We start from the raw sequence: 26,633 nt of genomic DNA, 5'->3' as shown, positions 1-26,633 counted from the left end.
CACTAAGTTCCTCTGCCTGTTTCATAGGAACTATCTTTTTAATTCCCTTCATTCTCCCCCTCTTATAACTCAAAACGCATTTGAGAACTTTGATTTCTTGGTCACCCCCCACCCCAGAATTCACCATGAATTTCCCCAGCCAGAATTGGGGGGGGGGGGTTTAATTGGCCAGTAAAACCAAGTCATCATGTGAGTTTTCAGTTATGAGCAGGGACAGAATGAAGGCTCCATCAGCCTTTTTTTTGGGGGGGGGGTTGATGTAAAGCTAAAGACTAAGTAGGATAGTATACACCACTGGTTCTTAACCTTGGGTTACTCAGGAGTTTTGGACTGCAACTCCCAGAAGCCTTCACCACCTGCTGTGCTGACTGGGGTTTCTGGGAGTTGCAGTTCAAAAGCATCTGAGTAACAAAGGTTAAGAACCACTGGTATACACTACTGGTTCTCAAAGTGGGGTCCCCAGATGTTCTTGGACTGCAATTCTCAGAAGCCTTCACCACTCCCAGAAGCCTTCACACAATCCAAGAACATCTGGGGATTCAAGTTTGAGAACCACTGGTATATACAAACATCCCATACCTATTCCAATACAATTAAGAAGACCCTGTCCTACTTTTATTTCTTCAGTCTACCCAGATCAGACTTCTAATACTGACTTCTGTGCACTAACACCATGACACACACACAACTATGCATTCCTTATTTGGTACCTCCTTTACTGAGATGTTGCCATGATCATATCTGAGCATCATCATAATAGACATCTTGGGAAAGAATTGTTTGGAGCACTATAACTGGAGGTAATTTTCACTTTTTCACTGATAATTTCAGAAGAGAATTCCATACTGTTGTGAGCTTACAGTAAAAGAATACTGCAGATATTAGTTGAAACCCTGTTGTACTGCTATGCAAAAAGTGTAAATTTTGGAGGTGAACTGACTTACGTTAAGAAATACCTATGCACATTATCTGTTGTATACTGATTTTTGCAACTTAGTGTACAATCAACTTTCTCTCTAAACTGCATGTGTGCTCACGGTGCTGCATCAGTCCAGCACAGCCAGATTGATGTTGCTGCCAATTTGCTTCTATTTGTGGATGGGACCCTGCACATGAGGAGGGGTGGAGCCCTGCACAGCACTAGCAGAAATTAGAGAGAACAGTGAGCTCTATGTATAGTATCTATGAAGGTACCTTTATCTCAATCTGAGGCAATTGCCTCTAAAGATTACATCTTCTGTTTGGCAACACAACACAGCTAATGATACAATGATTCCATGACTGGCCAGTTACAATGTTATTTTCACCACAGGCTCTTGTAAAAATGGTGGGAACCTCCTCAGGTTCCAGGGCCCCTGTCAAACAAGGATACAGCATGAAAAGATCTCTTTCAGAAAGTTCTCACATTTTTCAATCTGTGGCCCCTTTGAAATATGCCAGGATCCCCAGAGGGCCAAATGGGCCCTGTTGAGAATGGCTGGTTTAGAAACCTAAGATTGCTTGGGTATCAAAAATAATGTATGTTGTGGTATCCCACAAATTAGGCTAGTTAGCACATGCTCTAGCAGTATGCTCACCTAAAGAATTCATGAGATAGTAGCCTGGACAATGAGTGGCGGCACACAGGATCTGGGTTTAGCAGAGCAGAGTGTAAAGTGTGCTGAAAGCTGGAAAGAACATCCTCTGAAACTGAAAAACACCGTTTAGTGATGAGATCAAAGCTTAACAATACTTTGAAGAGTACTAATTATTTTCCCAGAGTAGCTAAAGAATATAGAATTAAGATATGAGCCCTGAGACAGAAAGTAAGCACCCAAGAAGATACAAAAAGATAGAAGATTAAGTTAGCTCTTTCTTTAGGATGCAGATAATTCTGGGAAAGTACCCTTAAAATAGCTGTCAGAGGAGAGCAGCAAACAAGTGACATGAGAAGAGACATGGAATTTCAGGCATCAAGTTGGTTCAAAGGGCAATCTAGTCCTCTGTCCTTTTTCCATTCTAGGCTATAGAAATCCCTTACCTAAATGGGACAGTCAGGTCATTGTTGCCCCACCTGAGATACTATCCCTAACAACAAACCATTGAACTGGTGCTCAATAATTTTCACATTACATCAGAAACTGTTACTCATATTCACCACAGTAGAATCCCAAGTGGAAGCACTTGGTACAGTAAATCCAAAACACTCAATGCCATTCACTGCTGGACTTAGTGTGTGGTATTTTGTCTGATAGTTACAGAATTGTAGAGCTGGAACTGAGTCCAACAGTCATCAAACCGAACCTCCAGCAAATTCTCAGCTATACTTCCTTGAGAAACTGCCATCCATCTTATGTTTAAAAACCTACAGCAAAAGACTACAATGATGTCTTTTGCTGGAGTTTCTTTACCCATCTGTAAAGAAACAGACCCCAACATTTGCTTAAGGCATTGTTTCCTAACTCTCTCAGTCTGTATACAACTAACATATTACATAATCAAATTTAGCAATATCTAAGGAAAAATAATGGACAATTCTGGAATTCATGTTCTAGATTCTGCAAGAACATATTTTTTCTTTCAGAGGCAGTTCCTTGAAAGACAAAAATGTAACAAGATCTGTCTACTCCAGCATTTTGATTCCACAAGGACCACTCAACACCTCAGAAAGCACGGTAATCATGTCTCCCAGAAACATTCATAGAGATCATATATAGGAGTCATTGCTAGAGATGGTCACAAACCAGTTCATCTGGGTTCATGAAGGTGGCAGCACAGGCGCTGATGCTCCCCTCCCCCACCTCCTCTGACTCAAAGAGCCACTCACTAGGCCCAGCTTGCTTTGTTTCTTCCACCTCCTCAACTGATGTTTCCAGTCCCGGCAACAGCTCCGGCTTCTTTGCCTCGTCCTCTTGGTTGATCTCTCATTTGAGCAAAAGGGTGAGGCAGAGAAGTCTGGGGTCTTAGTCATAACTGGTAGATTAACCAGGGAGGCGGGAAAAAAAAGTAAGCTGGGCCCTTTCAGTGGCTGTTTGAGTCAGAGGAGGTAGGGAGCAGAGCAGCAGCACCTATGCTGCTGCCTTCACGAACTGGGACAAATCGGTTCATGCCCATCTCTAATCATTTCTAATTGCCACTGACAGTCTTATCCGCTATGAGCTTGTCTAGCCACTTTTTAAAATTATCCAGTGATTACTGTAACAGGCTCCACAAATTTAACTAAGAGTTGAAATGTAAAAGGGCATTTTGCTTCAAAGGATTCTTACCTTCTTCCTTTAAAAAAGTCAGCAAGTTTTCAACCATTATTCCAAATGAGTAAGCATCTCGAGAATGACCCTGTCCCTCAGGAAGAGGTTGGAAATCTGCAGACTAGACAAACAGGAATAAAATAATACAGCAGAAAGTGGTTTGCTCATCTTTGGACCCCCTCCTTTTAATTCACAAACATGTTATAGAATATTTATATTCTTCAACACTGGCCCTGGAAACATACTGCTTCCATTCGCCTGCTCTATGAGGTTTGCTCAGGAGCACTCCCTGAGGAGTTCTTCAGTATTTGTTGTTTAATCATCAACCAATTTAGAAAGGAAAAAATGACACTGGTCTAGAGTCTTTGCCTTGTTATTGTTATTACTTAACTATGTGCCTTATCACAGAAGCAAACAGTAAGAGTGGGAACTATTAATTTCAGAATTAATTTTGTGTGAGTTTGCACACCAAAACAAAGACAGTATTCTACTAGACTCCAGCTTGGTGTGGATGAAACAACATGCCGGCTCCAAATGTTTAAGGGGCCAACTACATTAGATGGTCAAATACCACGGCGGGATTTGCTTCGCTTACACAATGGGTGAATGTGAAGCCTTTTTTCTGTCTGCATGATGTACAAGACTGAATCAAACTGGGCCAGACTTTTTGCTGCCAAACAGGCTTTTTAAATCTGCCTATAGATTGGGCTGCAACTTTTTCATGTTGGAAGGTTTTAATTCGACTTTCCCCCTGCAGATGTTGTTGTAAAATCAGAGCCATGTCTGATTCACCAGCATTCACTTCTCCACCACCAAGCTACATTTTATTTTAGGGTAGAGCTTAATGCTAGATCACCTATGCACATGCAATTTTTTTAAGGGATAGGAAAATGAAGCAAGCAAGCCGAAATGAAAGCAAATCCCTGAGAGCGTTCCCACCACGATCAGAGACCTCCTGGGGGTCCCCCAGCGCTGCGATCAGACCCCCAGGAGGTCTCAGGTGGCGGCAGGAAAGCCCTGAGAGCTTTCCCACCACGATCCGTGACCTCCTTGGGGGTCCCCCGCTGCCATGACAGGAGGTCTCTGATGGCAGCAGGAAAGCTCTTAGGGCTTCCCCACCGCTATCGGAGACCTCCTGGGGATCCTATCGCAGCGGTGGAAAAGGGCAGGAAATTTAAAATTGCTCCCCTGCTGCCACGATCAGACCCACAGGAGTTCTCTGATGGCGGCGGGGGAGCTCTCAGGGCTTCCCTGCCGCAAGAGCGTCCAGTGGTGGGAAACCCTGGGAGCTTCCCCGCCTCCATCGGAGACCTCTTGGGGGTCCCTTTTCCTAACTGTTGGGGTGAAAGAGCAGCCTCTTCACCACCAACAGTTTGAATGGAACAAAAAAAGGCAGGGGAAATTTGCATTACCCACCCTCTTCCCCTGCCTTTTTTCATTCGTAGGTCGAGGCTCCGTTCGCAAGTCGAAGTAGATTTTGTGAACGGAGCCGTTGATAAGTCAAATCGTTTGCAGGTAGGGACGTTCGTAAGTCAAGGTCCCACTGTATGTACAATATTTGTTATTAAAATAGCATTCACAATAATTCATGCTTTTCAGCACCTAGGAACCAATCCCACACAGATACATGGGTCCTACTGTATACAGCACGCACACACACTAAATACGCATAAATGGAAAATGCTTTCTGTACTGCTCTAGCACAAATGGATGAAGCCTACCTGTTCTTCAGGTGGAATGCCTGTCTTGTCTCGTATTGACTTCATACTATGCAGAAACTACACAGAGAATACGTTTTAGTTAGGAGGCACATTGCATGTTAAACAAAATAGAAGCCTTGACATCTTTACAATTTCTAAAATGCTGAGTTCTCATTTGAATTCAAGTCACATGTGAACACCAATCAAAGCCTTTCCTCTCTACCAAAGCTCCTCTGAAACCTAGTTGCTTCCTTAAATCCAGAGTGCCTAGCAATGCCTTTCAAACTGTGTCCTATGAAACTACAGACTTCAGCAACTACTAGATTGGAAAAGGCTCTAAGAAAATCACTCCATGTTACAACATTGTACTGGACTGATACATCTTATATGTAGCACAAACGGCCACTTTCTTGTAAAGCTTTAATTATAAAGACTATAAATGACACCATATGGGCAAGAGGAAGGCTAGGACGGTTATTTTCTCTTCCTTCCATGCACCCACATAAACACATGCACACATGACTTTGCTGCCATGACATTCCTTCTTCACAAACATCCTGCCAACCCTGCATATTCTGGCATTGCTAATGAGTCAGGTTTCATTTCTCTGGGCTGCAGAAATGAGAAATAAGACTGATGTGCTACTACAAATGGGGGCGGAAAAAGGCAACTCCTCATTTAGTTGGTTTTCTATTACCAGTTGATCACCTTTTGCCAAAGTAGAATATTCAAATGTGATAGGCACAGGGTCAAAACAGACAAGAATAAAGGTTTAATTGGGCAACAGCAATAACCATTCACGGATTGCTGCCTTGCCATGGCAAAGGGGGCTTGAGTAATTCAGAGAAGCTATAGGCTATGCCGTGCAGGGACACCCAAGATGGACAGGTCACTGGCAAGCCACTCCAGTATCTTTGCCAAGAAAACTCCACGGACAGAAACAAAATACTAAAAGATATGACACTGGAAGATGAGCCCCTCAGGTCAGAAGGCATCCAACATACTACTGGGGAAGAGCGGAGGACAAGTACAAGCAGCTCCAGAGCTAATGAAGTGGTTGGGCCAAAGCTGAAAGGACGCTCAGCTGTGGGCGTGACTGGAAGTGAAAGGAATGTCTGATGCTGCCAAAAAAAAAAAAAAACCTGCATAGGAACCTGGAATGTGATATCTATGAACCTTGGGAAGCTGGATGTGGTCAAACAGGAGATGGCAAAAATAAACATTGACATCCAGGGCGTCAGTGAACTAAAATGGATGGGAATGGGCAAATTCAATTCAGACAATTACCATATCTACTATTGTGGGCAAGAATCCCGTAAAAGAAATGGAGTGGCCCTCATAGTCAACAAAAGAGTGGGAAAAGCTGTACTGGGATACAATCTCAAAAATGATAGAATGATTTCAATATGAATCCAAGGCAGACCTTTCAACATCACAGTAAATCAAGTTTATGCACCAACCACCGATGCTGAAGAGGCTGAAATTGACCAATTCTATGAAAATTTACAAGACCTTCTAGAACTGACACCACAAAGAAAGATGTTCTTTTCATTATAGGGGACTAGAATGCTAAAGTAGGGAGTCAAGAGATAAAAGGAGCAACAGGTAAGGTTGGACTTAGAGTTCAAAACAAAGTTTTGTCACTAGAACAAGCTGGTCCTCACAAACACTCTTTTCCAACAACTCAAGATATGACTCTACACATGGACATCACCAGATGGGCAATACCGAAATCAGACTGATTACCGTATTTTTCCGTGTGCAAAACACTTTTTCCTAAAATAATTAGAGGAAAAATTTAGCGTTCTTTTATACACAGAAGCAGTCGCGCACACGCTCGGGCGCCTCTTCCTGCCGCCACCACTGCCCAATTGCCTCTTCCAGACTTCATAGCTTGTCCCCTCTGGTAGCCCCGAGGCAGCAGCAGCAGCAGGAGGCGGAGGCGAAGGAGGATTCACATGCACTTGGGCACCTCTTGCTGCTGCCTTCCCTGCCCGTCCACCTACCTCCTCCAGTGCGACTGCCGGGGCTCACCTCCAGCTCACGTCACCTGCCTTGTCCCCTCCTGCTGCCACCGCCAGATCATCTCCTCCCACAATCTCCTTAGGGCAGGGAACAAAGCAGAGACGTGAGTACAGGTAAGCCCCGGCAGTTGGCAGTCACACTGGAGGAGGTAATTGGGCAGGCAGCGGAGACAACAGCAGCAGGAGATTGAGGAGCAGTTGCCCATTAACTGCTGCTCCACCTCCATCAAGACTCAAAATCAGGGGGTCATTTTATACATTGAGGGGTCATATACATGGTAAAATATGGTATGTTCTCTGCAGCCAAAGATCAAGAAGCTCTATACAGTCAGCAAAAACAAGACCTGGAGCTGATTGTGGCTCTGATCATCAGTTTCTTATAGCAAAGCTCAAGCTTAAACTGAAGAAAGTAGGAAAAACCACTGGGCTACTCAGGTATAATCTAAACCAAATTCCTTATGAATACACAGTGGAAGGGAAGAACAGATTTAAGGAACTAGATTCGGTGGACAAAGTGCCCGAAGAACTATGGATGGAGGCTCGTAACATTGTACAGGAGGCAGCAACTAAAACCATCTCAAAGAAAAGGAAATGCAAGAAAGGCTTTACAAATAGCAGAGAAGAGAAGGGAAATAAAATGCAAGGGAGACAGGGAACGTTACAGAAAATTGAATGCTAACTTCCAAAGAATAGCAAGGAGACACAAGAGGGCCTTCTTAAATGAACAGTTCAAAGATATTAAGTAAAATAATAGAAAAGGAAAAACCAGAGATCTGTTCAGGAAAATTGGAGCTATTAAAGGAACAATTCATGCAAAGATGGACATGATAAAGGACAAAAATGGGAGGGACCTAACAGAAGCAGAAGACATCAAGAAGAGGTGGCAAGGGAGGAGGCGGAGCAACGAGCAGCGAGAACAGGGGAAATTCCAGGGCTCTGGATTCCCCTGGGTTTACTACGAGTCAGAGGACCCCCCAGGAGAAGGGGGGGCAAGTTCCCACAGGAGAGTGGGACTTGCTATCAAGTGGGGGCTTTGGAACCACCGAATCTCAGATGACAGCCTGTTTTTTGGAAGAGTTCCCTTCCTACACGCAATCTGTCTCATGAAGTCGCCATGATGGTGAGTTAGCTGCTCGGAGAGGGGAGGTAGGAGATTTATTATCTGACTGCAGAACAGAGATTAATGATCTGCTGCTAAGCCACAGCAAGTAAAAGATCAAATCTGCTCTGTGAAAGATGATAAGAAGGAAGATCTCAAGCAGCATAACTTTGTTAATGCCTGTAACATCGGCGTTTTCTTACTACGTCACAGCTCGGAAACGAAACTAATTCTGCTCTTTGTCTCTCATAACCCTTCCCCCAGAGAAACTGGCTTTTCATAAATCTATAAAGTCAGGCTTAAGAACTCTAAATAACCCTGCATAACTTAACCTATGTGACTCCGTATCTGGCTACAAGGTGGATTATAAATCAAATAACATCCTTGGGGTCCCCCCTCGTGAGACTTTAAGTGAGGACTAGCTAACAAATCATGTGGGAAATCTGAGTAATTAACCTGCTGACTGCCACAGCCATGGAAGGAGGGGGGAAATCATCATCGCAATCCTCAATGGATTATATCAAGGGATTTCTTCAACAATGTCAATTTAACATAATCATTCATTTCAAGGCGGAACTAGAGGAGATCAGAACAGACTTGATGACTCTGCACGAAAAGATTGAAAGCAAGGACAAACAACTTAACCAGATATTTAATGAACAGCCTTTAATGTCAGAGAGAGAGATGGCCTCAAAGCAACACAGACAAAGCATGGAATTTATTCAACAGCCACCGTTGTCAGAGAGAGAGAAGAAGACTCCTTTTCTTCAAAAGATGCCTGAAAAAGACGAAAGGGCGGGCAGGGAAGGGAGGAAATATCTCAAGACTGTTCCGAAAAGAAAAAATATAAAGGGGGAGAAATGGGCAAAGCTGAGGGCAGAAATTTACGATCAGAGATTACACACTATGTTGCCCCAAAATCAAACCACTGACCACATGGGGATGAAATTAGTCAACCGTATAGAAAATGTCTTAAAGAAATATTATAGATGGCATTTTAAAACTGGGAAAAAATGAATGAATATACAAAGTAATATGACTAATATACTATAAGCAAATTCGGCCAGAGATGAAATTGAACGTTAGACAAGCACATGCAACCCATGAATTTTAGAAGTGATGATGAATAATAATAGTGGATATTTTGTTTGTGAGGCACGTATATTGAGACATTAAATACTGTATGTGTGATTATAATAGTGGCAATGTTGACAAGATTAGAAAGGCCAATCCCAGTTTGATGATACTGGAGTTAATAAATAAAAATCAGAAAGGAGGAAGTTACTTGCTGAATAAATAATAGAAATCAATTGGTTTAAGATATATATAATTGACATATAAAGCAACATGACTAATATACTATAAGCAAATTTGGCTAGACATGAAAATTAAGGTTAGACAAGCGTATGTGACTTCTGAACTTCAGAAATGATGATGAATAATAACATTGGATTTTTTGTTTCTGAGGCATGTATATGGAAATATCAAATATGTGTGAACTACAAGAGTGATTATGTTGACAAGATTAGATATATAGTTTTTTGTTTATAAGAATGGAAATCATCAAGGAATAAATGGGCCTGTGTGGATATTATGGTGGATAAGTAATTTTAAAGAGGAAATGAGGAATGTTTATGATGAGATTTAGATGGATGGAAATGCAGATGACAGAATTTACAAAATTTATTATAAACTTAGGATGTTAGATACTTAATTAGATACACAAAATAGGGATGTGGAATATAACATGTGTAGATGCACACGGATATATTATTTCTGTAGTAAGAATTTACATAATAGATAAGCTGGCATGGGAAATACCTCCCCGCCTGTATGTGCTGTTAGTCTTGTATGTTTTGTTAGTTTTATGTGTTATTGTTTTGTAGGTATTTGTGGTGTGTGGTTTTTTTTTTGTAGTATGTATATTTTAAAAAATAATAAAATGTTTAAAAAAAGAAAAGGTGGCAAGAATACACAGAGAAATTATACCAGAAGGATCTGGATGTCCCGGACAACCCAGATAATGTGGTTGCTGACCTTGAGCTAGACATCCCGGAGAGCGAAATCAAGTGGGCCTTAGAAAGCATGGCTAACAACAAGGCCAGTGGAGGTGATGGCATTCCAGTTGAACTATTTAAAATATTAAAAGATGATGCTGTTAAGGTGCTACACTCAATATGCCAGCAAGTTTGGAAAACAGCAGTGGCCAGATTGGAAAAGATCAGTCTACATCCCAAGCCCAAAGAAGAGCAGCGCCAAAGAATGCTCCAACTATCATACAATTGCACTCATTTCACATGCAACAAGGTTATGCTCAAAATCCTACAAGGCAGAGAAACATCTACTTCTGCTTCATTGACTATGCAAAAGCCTTTGACTCTGTGGACCACAACAAACTATGGCAAGTTTGTAAAGAAATGGGCGTGCCTGACCACCTTATCTATCTCCTAAGAAATCTATATGTGAGACAGAAAGCAACAGTTAGAACTGGATATGGAACAACTGATTGGTTCAAAATTGGGAAAGAAGTACGACAAGGCTGTATATTGTTTCCCTGCTTATTTAACTTATATGCAGAATACATCACATGAAAGGCTGAACTGGATGAATCCCAAGCGAAAATTAAGATTGCCAAAAGAAATATCAACAACCTCAGATATGCAGATGATACCATTCTGATGGCAGAAAGTGAGGAGGTATTAAAGAACCTCTTAATGAGGGTGAAAGAGGAGACTGAAAAAATACGTCTGAAGCACAACATAAAAAAAATTAAGATCATGGTGACTAGTCCCATCACCTCCTGGCAAATAGAAGGGGAAGATATGGAGGCAGTGACAGATTTTACTTTCTTGGACTCCATGGTCACTGCAGATGGTGACAGCAGGCACGAAATTAAAAGAACCCTGCTTCTTGGGAGGAAAGCAATGATAAACCTAGACAGTGTCTTAAAAAGCAAGGACATCCCTTTGCCAACAATGGTCCGCGTAGTCAAAGCTATGGTTATTCCAGTAGCGATGTATGGAAGTGAGAGCTGGACCACAAAGAAGGCTGACCGACGAAGAATTGATGCTTTTGAACTGTGGTGCTGGAGGAGGCTCGAGAGAGTCCCCTGGACTGCAAGGAGAACAAACCTATCAATTTTGAAGGAAATAAACTCTGAGTGATCACTGTAAGGACAGATCCTGAAGCTGAGGATCCAATACTTTGGCCATCTCATAAGAAGACTCCCTGGAAAAGACCCTGATGTTGGGAAAGTGTGAGGGCAAGACCAGAATGGGACGACAGAGGACAAGATGGTTGGACAGTGTCACTGAAGCTACCAACATGAATTTGACCAAACTCCGGGAAGCAGTGGAAGATAGGAGGGCCTGGCGTACTCTTGTCCATGGGGTCATGACTAAACAACAACAACAAAACAACAAAATTACTAAGTAATTATCTACAAACACCTAGAAGAATTAGTTGCCTTCTGGTTTGCAGATAACAAATACAATTTAGGGAAACCGTAATGTAGCTTTGAAATAAGTAGTACATAAAGAGGGCTGGCTATAAAGCCCACACATCTCTTAATCTAATGAATTTCAGACTATGTGGTAGTAGTGGGGTTAAATGTAAAAGCAAAACAATCCAGAAAAGAGGAAATGCTCTCGTGAACATTGCAAAGGGGACAGTTCCTTTGATTCTACCTCTGGTGTAGCTTCATTCTGATTGCAGACGGTTTCCATGCCTCCTAGTTTCCAGCGTCCATCCTCGCTCACAAACACAGAGGACAGGCAGATATTGTTGTGCGTTAGGTTTCCCTGAAACATATTTTAAAAGAGAAGGAGAACATTTGCAGCAAACCTGGGGGATAGTTTCAGGCACAAAACTCTAGTTAGTACTAATTAGGTGCCCCAAGCCTCCAGAAGAAAGCTGCCAAAACCACAGAGGAGTTGTATATGCCACCAGAAACCTCTTGCAAGGAGAAGAGCTTTATGACAGGTCAAGCTGAACTAGTGCAATTCAGTTTATTACTGGCAAACTTTTATCCCTGTTTGTTCTGGGAAAGAATCCACAAACAAATTTCTTGCAAAAAACACAGTTGGTGACATAACAATCTTATTCACCTTGTATATTATCAGCATTTTTATCCTAGCAGAACTCTTCTCCAAAAGCTTCATCTTTACTTATGAACAATAACTCTCATCTCCGTGAACGTATGACTTCCAGTGGTCCTTATGATATTAGCTGCAACTTGCATTTAACACAACCACCACCTTTTTCTCCATGGTCTATATTTTCTCATGAGTGCAGCCCCTCCCCTCCATCCCAGCTAGTAAGTTAATACTCTCTATTGCGAGGGGAAAAGCATTGTCTTTCAGATCTTGTGGGACCGCATGTCCCATTAGCTATAGCCAGCTCAGGCAGTGATAAAGGATTCTGGGAGCTGCAGTCCAACAACATTTGGAAGGCAGCACATTCCCCATCCAGTCCTATAAAAACAAAAATGTCAAGTACAAAGCAAAATGTACAAAAATAAGGGTTTACCAGATGTTTAAAAATGTATTACAAAATGTGTAGTCAAAAGTGCCTGTAATAATTTGTTGTAATTCTATAACAAACAAAAATATGCTGTGCAAGTATTGCTCCTAGAATGTTCCACTCCTACCACCCCAAAACTGATAGAGCAATAGATAAGGGAGCAAGACAGCTACTGCAAAACAGCAAGACATATGTTGGTTTATTTATTTTTATTCATGTTTACCCTATCTTTATGTTTATATTTATGTTTACCCTATCTGCTTTGGAGGTGGCATAGTGTAAAGGGAGTTCAATAACTATGTAATCCATTGTCACCTAATTTATGTTACTCAAAATAATTCACTTTTATTTAGCAGTGGAACTATTTGCCTTAAAGGCTGACTAAAGAAGAAAAAGAACCATCTAGTTGCCTGCAGTCAACATAACAAGTGACAAAACCTATTTCCATTTAAGGAAATCTCCATTCCCATAAAAACAATAACAATAATGTCCCATCCAGTCAATTCCAAACTATGGCAATACCACCAGTTAAAAAGTACTAGCAAGTGATTTAACAGTCTCTCCCTCTGCTGCTGCCCCAGACAATGCAACTTGCCCAAAGCCATATGGGGGTAGATCACATCCTTGGTGATCAGTCACACATACTCCAGCTCACCTCAGCTGGCGTCTCTTTTGGAAGGTGCAGTGGAGATTCAAACTAAGAGTCCTGGCTTTGAGGCCAAGCTTTCCTACTCACTAATCACCTCTTATATGTTCCCTTCTATGCAAAGAAAGAGTACTTACCCTGTCATGGAGAAACACAATAGCCTGTAGAATATCATAGATTCCAGCACATATCTCAAAAGGAGACAGGGTTGCCAAGACCTTCTCCAGTGGTTGCACACGCTCAGTAACCAGGTGGATTCCATCTGTTTCCACAGTACAAGAAAGGAAGCGCAGGAGGCAAGGGTGGCGTAAAGTTTTCAAGTGCTTCCAAAATGCAAGATAAAAATCACTTAGTAAGGCATTTTTCTGTTTAATACACTTGCAACAGTGAGAAGGGATAGCAGAAAAACTTGGTTTCTGATATTTTCACATGGCTGCTAGTAGTTTGAATCATCTTTCATCAGAATGTTTTGGTTGAAATTATTAATTCTTGTTTCTTTTCCCTACAGTCAATATTCCCATAAACATATTTAGATTAGGCTTTAGCCTGTTCATAAAGTAATACTGAAAGTTTGTGACAACATATAATTCTAATTTCAAATATTAGTTAAGTAGAAAGGATATAAAGACAAATGGAGAAGAGTACCCTGTGTAAGATTATGTAATGCTACATGCATCCAATTGTGAATATCCTGTTTCTCAAAGTTTCTACATGAATGCTTACTGTGGTCATAACAGTACACATAATTTACAGAACTGTAGGTCTGCCAAAATAAGGCAGCTTTACCTAATTGTGTTCTTGTTAATTTTAGTAGGTTTTTGCTTATTTCTAACAGTTAGCAATGTGCTCTCAGCTATTGTTTGCATTTCTTAACTCTCAGAAAACTGTTCTGGATATTTTATTTACATTTTATAATAATTTACTGAGAGTGCTCACATGCTTTAAATCTGCTCTGATGTCGCTTTCCTCCACCCCAGAAGAGTTGGCTACAAATTGTTGAGCTTTCTTTAGCTGAAAGGGCACTAATGATATAGGGGCAAAACTATTTTTGGGTTCATTACAATTAAGATGAAGATATATAACTAAAGAACTTTTTATTTGACTCCTTATATTGAAATAATGCAAACTAGGCTTGAAGGCTTCACATATATTTTCATTGCCTTTTGTTGTGCTGTACCCCACTGCTCAATGATGTTAACTGAACATGGAATTTTGTTAACAGAACTTATGTTGAAGTAGATGTTTTGAAGATATTTTGACTAAGAAAAAATGGTAAGAAATTAGACTGTTTATTCTCCAGCAATTGTGAGTTAACTGAACTAGTTACTCTATTTGTCTTGCTAATCTAGGGGATCTAAAAAACTATCATTTCAGAATGCAGTGGCTGGAATCCAGTAGTAAGCTGCAAGTACAGTAGACCTACTGAATCAATGGAACTTATTTAGGTTCCACTAAATCCCCACTAATTCAATGGGCCTGTTCTAGTTGTGACTTACTGCTGAACTTCAGCCAATGAATTTGTTTATGTCAATTGCCTTGGAAATTTACCCAGATGAAAATTCACATTTTAAAATGAATACTACGTATACAAGTGTCAATACCAAGACAATACCTTGGCAGCTTTGTTAACGTTGTCTTCATTCTCTCTCTTATACACAAAGACCGAAGCAAATTTGCCATGCTGCAGTACCGCTGGGTAAATACGGACTCCAGAGGGTAACGTAAATGGAGGCTGTTCCAGTGCGTCATGCTTTAAAGCACTATTCTCTGAGCCCATCACCTTATAAACCTGAGGCGTTTCACAGAGTGTTTTTCAAGTTCCAAAAAAGCTTTAAAAAGAATTCCAAATAAAACAGTACCAGCATATGTGAAATTCCTTACAGTATTCTCTGTAAAAGAACACAAAATAAACACCTTATAAATAAAATGTATTGATCCAATAAACAAATTTTACAAAAGAATTTCTACACACTTAAAAAGACTGTAAAATCAGAATAAAAACCAAAAGAAAATGTAATATCAGTAAAGTAAAAGTTACAAACATTTCAACTGGACAAAAATTAAACTATCTTAACGTCTCTCAAAAAAGCTGATTACAATTTCTGAAATAGGTTTTTCTCATATTATTTTTGGGTTTGTGTTGAAAAAAATTATACTAAGTTTGAAACCCCAAATAGATCTACAATACAGTACACTCTACTGAACAAAGTGGGTCCTGTTTGCAAGTAAATGTGTAGGATTATAGTGAACGAATCTTAGAACAAATAATCCAAATTCCAAATACTGCCTTGAGCATAAAAATTGTAAGGTTCATAATATATCATCTTCTATAACATGTGCATTAACGTAAGACCAACACTATCTCTGTCAATTCCAAATCACTAAAGAGGCAGCACTGAAAGTAAACACAAATGGAAGTAAATCTGAAAACAGAAAAATCAGCTGTTCATAGTCCCTGCCATGCCCATTTAGATGGAGAATTAGCCACTGGTTCAACGGGTATCAAAGCAAAGGAGTTGGAAGTGGCTTTTTTGGAAAGTATTGTATATGCAAATTAGGAAAGAAAGTGCCACAACAGTGGTTCAATTATTTGTTATTTCATTTATATTTAACCTTTCTTCCAATTCAAGGACATCATAAGAAACCCCTCAGACAAAACATCCCCCCCCCCCTTCAAGACGATACATAAAGAGCCTGCTTGGTGTTCATTTGCTTTCAGAATATCCTACATAATTATTTGGGTATATGACCCCTAGTCCTAATACTGGAACTTCTAACAGGATGCACACCTTTATCATTTTAAGTTTACTCAGAAGAATACAAAAATTGAATTTCTTGTCAAAATCAGAGATCAGGCCAGATGAGGTGTCCTGGTATCTGCTTACAACTTTTATATTTTATTTAAAGAGACACAGCCTCAGTACAGAATGCAGTTGTATTGCAGGCAAATCCCAAGAAATATTTTTCCTGCATCTCTTGAAGAAAACAGCATCTCTTGAAGAGAACTGGGTCAGTAAGGTTTTTTAAAGAGCAGAATTTGAACATACTCAGAAATAAGATGACAGTTTTCTCTGTAGTATTTCAGCAAAGCTTGTTGATTACCCAAAATTTAATACCAGTGAATATATGCTACTTATTGACTGAAAAATCCTCATGAGACACCCAATGCTTGATGGAAACCTGGCCATTGAGGAAAACAGAAGCGAACAAAAACCAACAAATTTTCTAAATGTACGCAGCCACTGACCCTCCCAACAGAAAACGTGAAAGCCTCTACGTTTTGTTTTCTCCTCTGTTCCCTCAAGCCACCAGCACAAGTACGCTTTTTCTCATTGCCACAAGTTAAACAATTTGCACAAGTTTTTATGGACTAGCACCTCTTCCCTCACGCCCCCAAAGAAGACAAGCAGGTAGACACACTGTTAAAAAACCTGTGAATAGTAAAACCAGGACGTCATGAGAAAAAAAGGGTCAAGAGCAGCATTTCTCGCCTCTTACACGTCACAACATCTTTTGTCCCCTGTTCGCGTGATGTGTGGTGTCACATAACGTGCACCCCACCTGTCAATGCGGGGCAACGAAGGCGCCCGCCTGGGCTCGATACACTACGTACTACCAATGCTTCTGCCGCGAGTAGAGTAGAGTACCTTTGCTACTTTTATACAACATGCGAATAAAGGAGGAGGATTTCGGGGCAAGGGAGGGGGGCGCAGAGCCTGACAAGCGGTCTGACCCGCTGCTTTCCATCCCCTGCCCCCGAGGCCTTTGGCGGCGCGGTCCGTCTTTTCCCTTCCAAAGCTCCAACGGAAGGTCAACAGGCCACGCAGCCAACTACCCAGCGGCCAAGGCCAGGCGCGGGCCTGCTCCCCCCCCCCCCTCCGCCGCCCAAGATGCCGAGCCGATAATCTGTCAGAGCCAAGCTAACCTGAACGCCCGCTTCCCAGTGACGGAGAGAGAAAACGGCCCTGGGCGGAGCTGGAGCCGGAGCCCGAGTCCGAGCTGGTCCCGGCGCCCCGCACCCCGTCCCGCCCCCAGGCGCTCACCTGCCGCCCCGCGGAGGGGGAGAGGAAGAGCCGGACTGCCCTCAGCTCCTGGGCTCCCTCGGCAGCCACTTCCATAGCAAGGGAAGGAAAGGAGGCCAACTTCCGGCCCAGGCATATCATAGACTCTCACAGGAAGGGCGAGTGACGCTTCAAGGGACTTCCGTTTCCCTTCCGCCTCCGGGAGCTGGTGAAGGCGTCTCTTCTGAGGGCGGAAGAAGCTGGCAAGCTGCCCTCGGTCGGCAGCTTTCGTGCAGAACGGCGACTTTTTTGGGGGGGGGGGGGATGCGAGAGCCGAAGGGGAGTCGGCAGCAGCCGCCATCCTTCCCGCGGCTCGCTATTCGTCATCCACACTTTATTTTGTACCAGCTAGTTTTGTACCTTTATTGCCGTGAAGAAGCAACTTGGCCTAAATCCGCGATCACCCCAAACTTTTGGGGGCAAAGTGCTCTTAGCGATCGGACCACAAACTAACTGCCAGCGCTGCTTCTCGGTTTCCTCTGGTGGAGACTCTAAATTCCAGGATTCTCAGAGGGAACATTTAATTTGCCGCCACCCATAACTTTAACGTTAACACCCCCCCATCTCTGATTTAGTCATTACCGCCCCCCCCCGCCCTAAAAAATCTGAGAAACCTCACAATTTGTGATTCGTAGTCGTTTAGTCGTGTCCGACTCTTCATGACCCCATGGATCAGAGCACGCCAGGCCCTTCTATCTTCTACTGCCTCCCGGAGTTGTGTCAAATTCATGTTGGTTGCTTCGCAGACACTGTCCAGCCATCTCATCCTCGGTCGTCCCCTTCTCTTGCCATCACACTTTCCTAACATCAGGGTCTTTTCCAGGGAGTCTTCTCTTCTCATGAGATGGCCAAAGTACTGGAGCCTCAGCTTCAGGATCTGTCCTTCCAGTGAGCACTCTGGTTTGATTTCCTTTAGAATTGATAGCTTTGTTCTCCTTGCAGTCCAGGGGACTCTCAAGAGCCTCCTCCAGCACCACAATTCAAAAGCATCAATTCTTCGACGGTCAGCTTTCTTTATGGTCCAGCTCTCACTTCCATACATCACTACTGGAATAACCAAAGCTTTGACTATTTGGACTTTTGTTGGCAAGGTGATGTCTCTGCTTTTTAAGATGCTGTCAAGGTTTGTCATCGCTTTCCTCCCAAGAAGCAGGCATCTTTGAATTTCGTGGCTGCTGTCTCCATCTGCAGTGATCATGGAGCCCAAGAAAGTGATGGGACCAATGGCCATGATCTTAGTTTTTTTTAATGTTGAGTTTCAGGCTGTTTTTTGCACTCTCCTCTTTCACCCTCATTACAAGGTTCTTTAATTCCTCCTCACTTTCTGCCATCAGAGTGGTATCATCTGCATATCAGAGGTTGTTGATATTTGTTCAGGCAATCTTAATTCCGGTTTGGGATTCCTCCAGTCCAGCCTTCGGCATGATGTATTCTGCATATAAGTTAAATAAGCTGGGGGACAATATACAGCCTTGTCGTACTCCTTTCCCTATTTTGAACCAATCAGTTTTTCCATATCCAGTTCTAACTGTTGCTTCCTGTCCCACATATAGGTTTCTCAGGAGATGGATAAGGTGGTCAGGCACGCCCATTTCTTTAAGGACTTGCCATAGTTTGCTGTAGTCCACACAGTCAAAGGCTTTTGCACAGTCAATGAAGCAGAAGTAGATATTTTTCTGGAACTCTCTGGCTTTCTCCACAATCCAGCGCATGTTAGCAATTTGGTCTCTAGTTCCTCTGCCCCTTAGGAATCCAGCTTGTACTTCTGGGAGTCCTCGGTCCACATACTGCTGAAGCCTAACTTGTAGGATTTTGAGCATAACCTTGCTAGCGTTTGAAATGATTGGGATGTAGACTGATCTTTTCCAGTCCTCTGGCCACTGTTGAGTTTTCCAAACTTGCTGGCATATTGAATGTAGCACCTTAACAGCATCATCTTTTAAGATTTTAAATAGTTCAACTGGAATGCCATCACCTCCACTGGCCTTGTTGTTAGCCAGGCTTTCTAAGGCCCACTTGACTTCACTCTCCAGGATGTTTGGCTCAAGGTCAGCAACTACATTGTCTGGGTTGTCCGGGGTATCCAAATCTTTGATATAATTCCTCTGTGTATTCTTGTCACCTCTTCTTGATGTCTTCTGCTAGGCCCCTCCCATTTTTGTCCTTTATCACCGAGAATATACCAAGATAATTTTGTGCAGAAGCAACTTTTAGAGTTCAGCAGGTGGAGAGATGGCAAAAAGAGGACATGCTTATTTGTCTAGGTTGTTTGGGGCTGTTATTAACAAGAAAAGTGAGATAGCTCTAGAAATATACATTTAGAATGATAGCTATCTAGGTAAATACAAGAGATAAGTTCCAGTTTCTGATTTCCAAAAGAGAAAAACCTAAACCTCTTAGATTAAATCTAATAAAGGCAGGACTTAGCCTAGTAAACACTTCTTTCTCCCAAGCAAGAATAAATTGCACTGCACTATTAAAAATTCAGACTACACTGCAAATCAGTTGTTTATAGATTGTGATGCTATCAATAACCTCTTTCTTCTATTTTGTTTAAGTAGGGCCTGTAACATGAGACAAAATACTAATATTCATATCTTTGTACACAGTTCTTTAGAATGTTAACTCTTTATATAGATTACAGTGGTGCCTCGCCAAACGATGATAATCCGTTCCACTGAAATTGCTGTTTAGCGAAATCATTGTCTAGCAAAAAGCATTTCCCCATTGGAATACATTTAAACCTATTTAATGTGTTCCAATGGGGAGGAATCATCATTGTCTAGCGAAGATTGGCCATAGGAAAGCCTCTTTGCGAACCGCCAATCAGCTGTTTAAATCGCTGTCTTGTGAAGCTTAGGTCTCGAAAACACCTGTTTTGCGAGCACGGAGGGAGCTGTCAAAATCGTCATCTAATGAAAATCAGTTTACGAAGCAGGGACAAAACATTGTCCAGCGAAACTCCCTCATAGGAATCACTGTTTTGTGAATTGCTATAGTGATTGCAAAAAGTCAATGTCTAGCAAAAAAAAAAAAACTGTCATGCAGGGTAACTGTCTAGCGAGGCACCACTGTATCTTTTACTTCTTTCTGAACTTTCAATTACAGTATTAATTAAGGGATTTCTGCTTGGGGGGTTTGATTATTCAGTTAACTGGGCAAAATCATAGCTAATTCCAACTGGAGACAATGGCTAAAAATACTGTTGCTTAATGTAGCAAGTTGCAATTAGAGTGGGCCCATTGAATCAGTGGGGATTTGGTGAGTTGAATCTTCCTGTTTCAGTGGGTCTATTCAAGTTGTGTTTTAGTGAGCTTAGCAACAGGATTTCAGCCAAAATATATTACAGTATTTGTTACTGACAGTTCTGCTACTGACTAGATGTTATCACTTATCTTGGAATATTGATTCCTAAGCATATTTACCCAGGGATAGTACTAAACTTTAATAAAATTATTACTGAGATTCTTTAGATTTGAACAGATTGGTAGGGATGTACAATTCAAACTCCTACATTTCGCTCACCTGGAGAAGCACCTATTCCAAGGCTGCATGCCCTTCTCCAGCCTGTTGGTAATCAAAAATAACAACAAACAACAACAACAACCTGCTGTGGTTATTCCCGAGTGCTCTAATTCTTTGGGAGTCACCCTCTGTAGAGCCTAAAGGCAGCAAGATTATGATTCCCAGTAAGCACTGTGGCAGCTTGCTTTCTTGCTTGCATTTTTTTAATTATAGGAAGTAAGGCCGGAGCAGGCCATGCAGCCTTGAGGTAAGCCCTTGACCAGGTGAGTGAAATGTAGGTATGGGTCTGCGAGCTGGAACTCCTAGAATTCTGTTTAGGAATTTTTAGGGAGGTCTGGGAGTTGGGAGTCCAAAACACCCAAACCAACTCCCTACCAATATGCATCCTTTAAATTTGACCTTCTGGGATGAGGTTAGTACAGTGAAATAAATATAGCATACATAGTTTATGTCTTTCATCTTTATATACCATGCAAATAATTTCATAAATTTAATGTTCTGTTATTATTGTTCATTTGGCATTTTTTACCCCCTCAGATGTAAGAGGATACAATTCACATTCAGTGAAGGTACATTTGGATTTATTTATATAATCAATTAATGAGAGTTCATAGGGTCACGAAGAGTCGGACACGACATAATGACTAAATAAAAATATCAGTTTGTTAACAAGATAGTTTATTTATTAAATTGTATTAATCATTGTTTTTTTTCACCTCAGCTTGGGGTGGTTTGGAATGTTCCTGTTTGGTGCCCCTCTGTAAGCAGATGACATATGGTTTATACATATCAAAACACATTTTATTCCCCTGCAGTTTCTGCAGTGAAATATTCGTAAATGTAGGTGTATATAATGTCACAACCATTTCAAGCTTCCATTTCCCCATGCTAAAATTAACATGATGAGAGAATCCCAATCTGAAATTGGAAAAAGCCATTTTTATTTTTATGGAAGGTCTGGACTGTCAGGGCAGTTTTCCAATCTGGCTCAGTTTATTGGTCATGATTAAGAGTTTTATTTATTAGGCTTAGTACTAGATGTAATTTACTAGCCTTTGCTGTATGGCGGTGTTCACAGTTGTAGCATTTGGTGGTATTTTAATATAGCCCTCAGCCATGAGCACTTTAGAGTGTCTGCACTTGGAAATGCCTTGTTGAGCTAGTACAGAAAAAAAACCCCATCATACTTGTTTATAAATACTTTTCATTGGTTAGTAAGTGTAGGTTTTCCTGAAATGAATGAAATAAGGAGATCTGATTGCTGGCATTGCAATTCAGCTGATAGGGTTTTTTAAACATATGATCTAGTTATGCCTCTTTGGGGGTGGAAGTTGCCATTACTAGCATTAATCTTGCACTACAGTATTCTCTAGAAGCTTCTCATAGTCATGTAATTTATTGTTCAGAATTAATAACTGTAATGACAATACTGTATTGCCTGCAAACAAATTCCATAAACAATTTTATCTTTTTAAATTGTTTTTCTGTGTATTGTTGGATCATCCTGAAAGCGGCTCCATGGCTAATGCAAAGAGTAAAGAAGAAAGCAGGCAGCTTCTGGGAGGCTATTAGGCACATGAGAATTATGTGCTTTATTTTGAAGGGGAAATGGCACCTTTTGCATGACTGCTACCACTACAGAAGCAAATTTTAGGTGGTGGCAGCTGGGAAGGCAACAGAGTCAGTTGGAGCAGCCTGCAGTCTACGTATAACCAGGCCATTCTTCAGCAAATTACATCTTCATGGCCCCTACCATGTAGTTCTCAAATACAATACATATTGTATTGCTGAAGTCTCCTCAAAGCCAGGCAAGTGTTTTGTTTGTCTCTGGAGAGCAAGATTCTTGAAGCAGCAAAGGCAATACATGCACTCACATGCATTGGAGGGGCTCTGTGACGGAGGAATGCAGTTCAGCTGAGGTGGCATCTGAGAGGACTACCTCACTCTGCCAAATGGATAGGCCAGCCCTCCTTAGCTCCTTGTTTTACTATGCTGTGTTAAATATTCTCACTGAAAGGTTTACCATACAAAACCCTTTCTAAAGTCCCTTCATTAGCTTTCTGTCAAACCCACCTTTCCTTTCTAGTAGTAGGCATAAGCTCAGTGCTTCCTTAGGATAATGGAGACTAGCCATATGGGTAAGTTCACTACTTCTGTATTGCAACACCACTGTTGTCATGTGGGATCACACTACAGAAATGCATAAAGTTAACTGGGATCACACTACAGAAATGCATAAAGTTGCTTATTCCATATAATATGGGGATAAGCCTAGGCTCCGATTAAATCAGGCTTGCAGCCTTTAGGGAATGTTTCATTCTGTAGTTTTCTTTCTCTGGGATTTGTGTTTACAGTCTTGAGACACATTACATATTGGGAAGTCTGCTGGTAATATTAAAGTGCTCTGAAGTGTGAGCCAGAGAGGTGACAAGTAAACAAGTCAAGGCAGGTGGCCCATGTATGCATAAGCACTCCTTTCCCAGCTCAAATGAGTTTGGCATTTGCTTCAGCATTTTAGCAAAAAGCAACATAGGCAGATTTGACGCTATTAAGGCAAATGGTTCTCCATGCAATGTAGTAAAAGGACTCAGGGGAGACATTTCGTGTGAATATTTTGGACAGCAAAATGAACACGAAATTACTGTACCGTGGTGGGAGGTCTGAGTTTTCCACCAGATTTTCATTTCAGCAAGTTTTATTCATGCATCATAAACATTTTGGGATATAATTTGCCAACTCATTTTGAATGCAGAATGTCAAAATATGCACAACAATTTGTAGAATGTAGATGAGGATTAGGATAATTTTGCTAAATTATGCTTGCTGACTAAATATAAGCAGGATAAATCTCAGCTGTGATGGTCAGCATAGATCATTGCTGTTGTACACAATTTCTTTTCTTTTGGTAGCTTATTAGTCCACTAGGGAAGCACAAATGGTTTCTGTTACATTGTAAGAAAGCTGTTTCCATCAGCTGAACCACATCAACCCACTCTTTATTAGATTCCAGTAAAACTGGAAAGGAAAAAGAATGCTATGTTAGGAAATGGCTGTTAGGGATGTGCCATTCTGGGTTTTTTGGACTGCAACTCCCAAAATTCTTCTAGAATTCCCCAGAGTAGAATTCTGAAGGTTCCAGCCCATAGAATCATACCTACATACACTTGGTATTTTGCTCGCCTGGATCAAATTCTGAGAAGCTGGATGACATTCAGGGCATAATTCCTGTTGCAACAAGCCCTGTGGTACAGAGGTAAAACTGCAACACTGCTGTCAAGCCTCTGCTCACGACCTGAGTTTGATCTTGCTGGACTCGGGTAGTTGACTCAGTCTTCCATCCTTCTGAGGTTGGTAAAATTAGTACCCAACTCTCTAAGACAGTGGTCCCCAACCTTGGGCCTCCGGATGTTCTTGGACTTCAACTCCCAGAAATCCTGGCCAGCAGAGGTGGTGGTGAAGACTTCTGGGATGTTGTAGTCCAAGAACATCTGGAGGCCCAAGGTTGGGGACCACTGCTCCAGGATACAAAGTGTTTGCATAATTATGTTATAAACTGCTTAAAAAGTGCTTTAGGGCAGTATTTAAGTCAAAACAAGAACACCTCTTCGGAAGAAGCTGCTGCAATGCTTTTTTGGGAGTTGTAGTCTCACTATACTTTAGTCTCAGAGCCTTTACAAAGGCTACAGGGCAGTGAGACTACCTCTCCCAGAAAGTATCTAGGGCAGTGGTTCCCAACCTTGGGTAACCCAGGCATTCTTGGATTCCATCTCCCAGAAACCCTGGCCAGCATAGCTAGTGGTAAAGGCTTCTGGGAACTGCAGTCCAAGAACACCTGGGTTACCCAAGGTTGGGAGCCACTGATCTAGGATGTTGCAGTTAAAAAAAAAGAGTAATAAATGGCATATCCCTAATTGCTCGAGAAGTTATAAACAGAAAAAGGTGAGGCAATGTTCTGTATATCAACTATGGGGAGTCAGATATAGTCCATAGTTTCCCCTCTTTGACCATGGCTTCTCTGTAACACTTAGGTTAACTGGTCAGTCTGCACCAATGAAATAATTCTTTCCCACTTCCACCGGATCTGTGCAAAGCGCTTATTACATTCTGCCCTACAAGAGAATGCACCACTAAGTAGTCTGAAGACTTTGAACAAAATTTTGCAGACAAGATGTCTCAGATCTTTTCTGACTTGGATGTTGCATTTGACAGATGCTTCCGGTATACATTTGATCCCTGCTCAACCAGCGAAACTAGACAATTACTGCTTGTGCAAAGTGGATGACATCATTAGAGACATGAGAGCCACCATACATGTGCTGGATCCTTGCTCTTCCTGCCTCATAAAAACAGTAAAGAGAGGATTGACTGTCGAAGGGCATGGTAAACACCTCTTTATAGCAAGGCAGGATTCCAGTCTGTTCAGCAAAATTGATGGCCATGAACCATGGTTTGGATCCAGCACCCTGGGCTTCCCTGCCCTGCTTTCTCCTCTGAGTGGGCACCCACAGGTAGAGGTGAGGCGGGGATTCTAAAATGCCCATGCAAAACCTGTGTGCCTGATCCACCAAACCACTCTGAAGTGCCAAACCATGGTTCATGCCCATCTCTAGCAACAATACCTTTATTTCTTGAATCCCCACCATATTAAATAATTACCACCATGGTCTTCAGTCTTCCATTCTTAGTCAAGGCACTGGAACATGTGATGGCTTCTCGGCTCTAGTGTCAGATTCCTAGATGAGACAAACTACATTGATCCAGTTCAATCTGGCTTCAGGCTCAGTTATGGCACAGAGATGGTTTTGGTCATCTTGGCGGATGATCTACTCTAGGAACTGAACAAGGGCAGTGTGATTGGGTTTGTTAGCAGGCTGGAGCAGTTCCTCCTTTTCGGTGGGAAATAACACTGAGATTCTTTTGAAAGATTAACAGGTTTATGTACTTTAACATTTGGTGATTCAACAATAACTTCTACAGGATCAAAACAGGTAAGATTGGGTAATTGTCCATAACGCGAAGATAATCCAGATCGTAAATTAGGGAAATTTATTGAGGGGCTGGTCCAAATTGCCCCCTCTCTGTGGGCTTCCTCAGTGGAGCACTCCTCAGCACGCATATCATGCCATAACAATGGTGTCTGGACCAATCTCCCTCTCGTGGTGGTTGATTGAAGGTTGGATTCGGTCTGATTACCTTCCTCCAATGACCTTGCCCTCGGGGAAAGACCACCACTGTCCATTCTTGTGTCTCTGTTATTGTTACTTTCTTCTCCTTTAGATCTGGGTCGGGTAATAATCCTCCTACTTTTAAATTAGGAAAGTCCTCTAATAGCCCACACGCTTTCCCATATTCGATTTAATCATCTTTCATTTCTCTCTCCCTTCCTTCGTCCTTCGTTTTTCCCCTTCTAGGTATACTGAAAACTCTCCTCTCCTGATCTTTTATATCCTCCTCCCATACCAGTAGAATTAACTCCTCCTCCTCTTCCCCTTTTCCTTCCTCTACCGAACAGATTTCTACTTTTGCCTCTTTCTCCTTTCCTTTCCTTCTCTTTCTTCCACAATCAATTCTTCCCTTTCTAGTACAGTGGTGCCTCACACAACGATGTTAATTGGTTCCAAAAAAATCAACGTTGTGTGAAACATCGTTCTGTGAAACACCATTTCACATAGGAATGCATTGAAAACCGGTTAATCCGTTCCAATTGGAACAGATTGCCATCGTTCAGTGAAAATCCCCATAGGAAACATCGTTGAGTGAAACAATGTTTCCTATATTGGAATGTATTGAAGCCGACTCAATACATTTCAATGCCTTTGTGAAGTCCTTT

General features: G+C 41.7%; 1 protein-coding gene across 4 annotated transcripts in view; it reads right to left on the bottom strand.

The window, feature by feature from the left end:
* SCYL3 (SCY1 like pseudokinase 3) overlaps positions 1-17,419 on the bottom strand; it is a 46,156-nt gene extending 28,737 nt beyond the window's left edge. The window contains exons 1-7 of one of the 4 annotated variants that reach the window (XM_020814254.3): positions 17,261-17,419; positions 14,830-15,106; positions 13,355-13,540; positions 11,737-11,850; positions 4,949-5,005; positions 3,246-3,348; positions 1,578-1,689 (exon numbers count right to left, since the gene is read on the bottom strand). In XM_020814254.3, coding sequence (XP_020669913.3) covers positions 1,578-1,689; positions 3,246-3,348; positions 4,949-5,005; positions 11,737-11,850; positions 13,355-13,540; positions 14,830-14,994 — 737 coding nt within the window. In that variant the 5' untranslated portion in view covers positions 14,995-15,106; positions 17,261-17,419. The other 3 variants (XM_020814256.3, XM_020814255.3, XM_078392441.1) reach the window with 3 other exon arrangements.
* Between the last annotated feature and the right edge of the window lie 9,214 nt (positions 17,420-26,633).

The sequence above is a fragment of the Pogona vitticeps genome, chromosome 4 (genome assembly GCF_051106095.1).
Source record: "Pogona vitticeps strain Pit_001003342236 chromosome 4, PviZW2.1, whole genome shotgun sequence".
NCBI classification, from domain to species: Eukaryota; Metazoa; Chordata; class Lepidosauria; order Squamata; family Agamidae; genus Pogona; species Pogona vitticeps.
The sequence above is the reverse complement of the archived record's forward strand: the minus strand, read 5'-3'. Positions and strand labels throughout refer to the sequence as shown.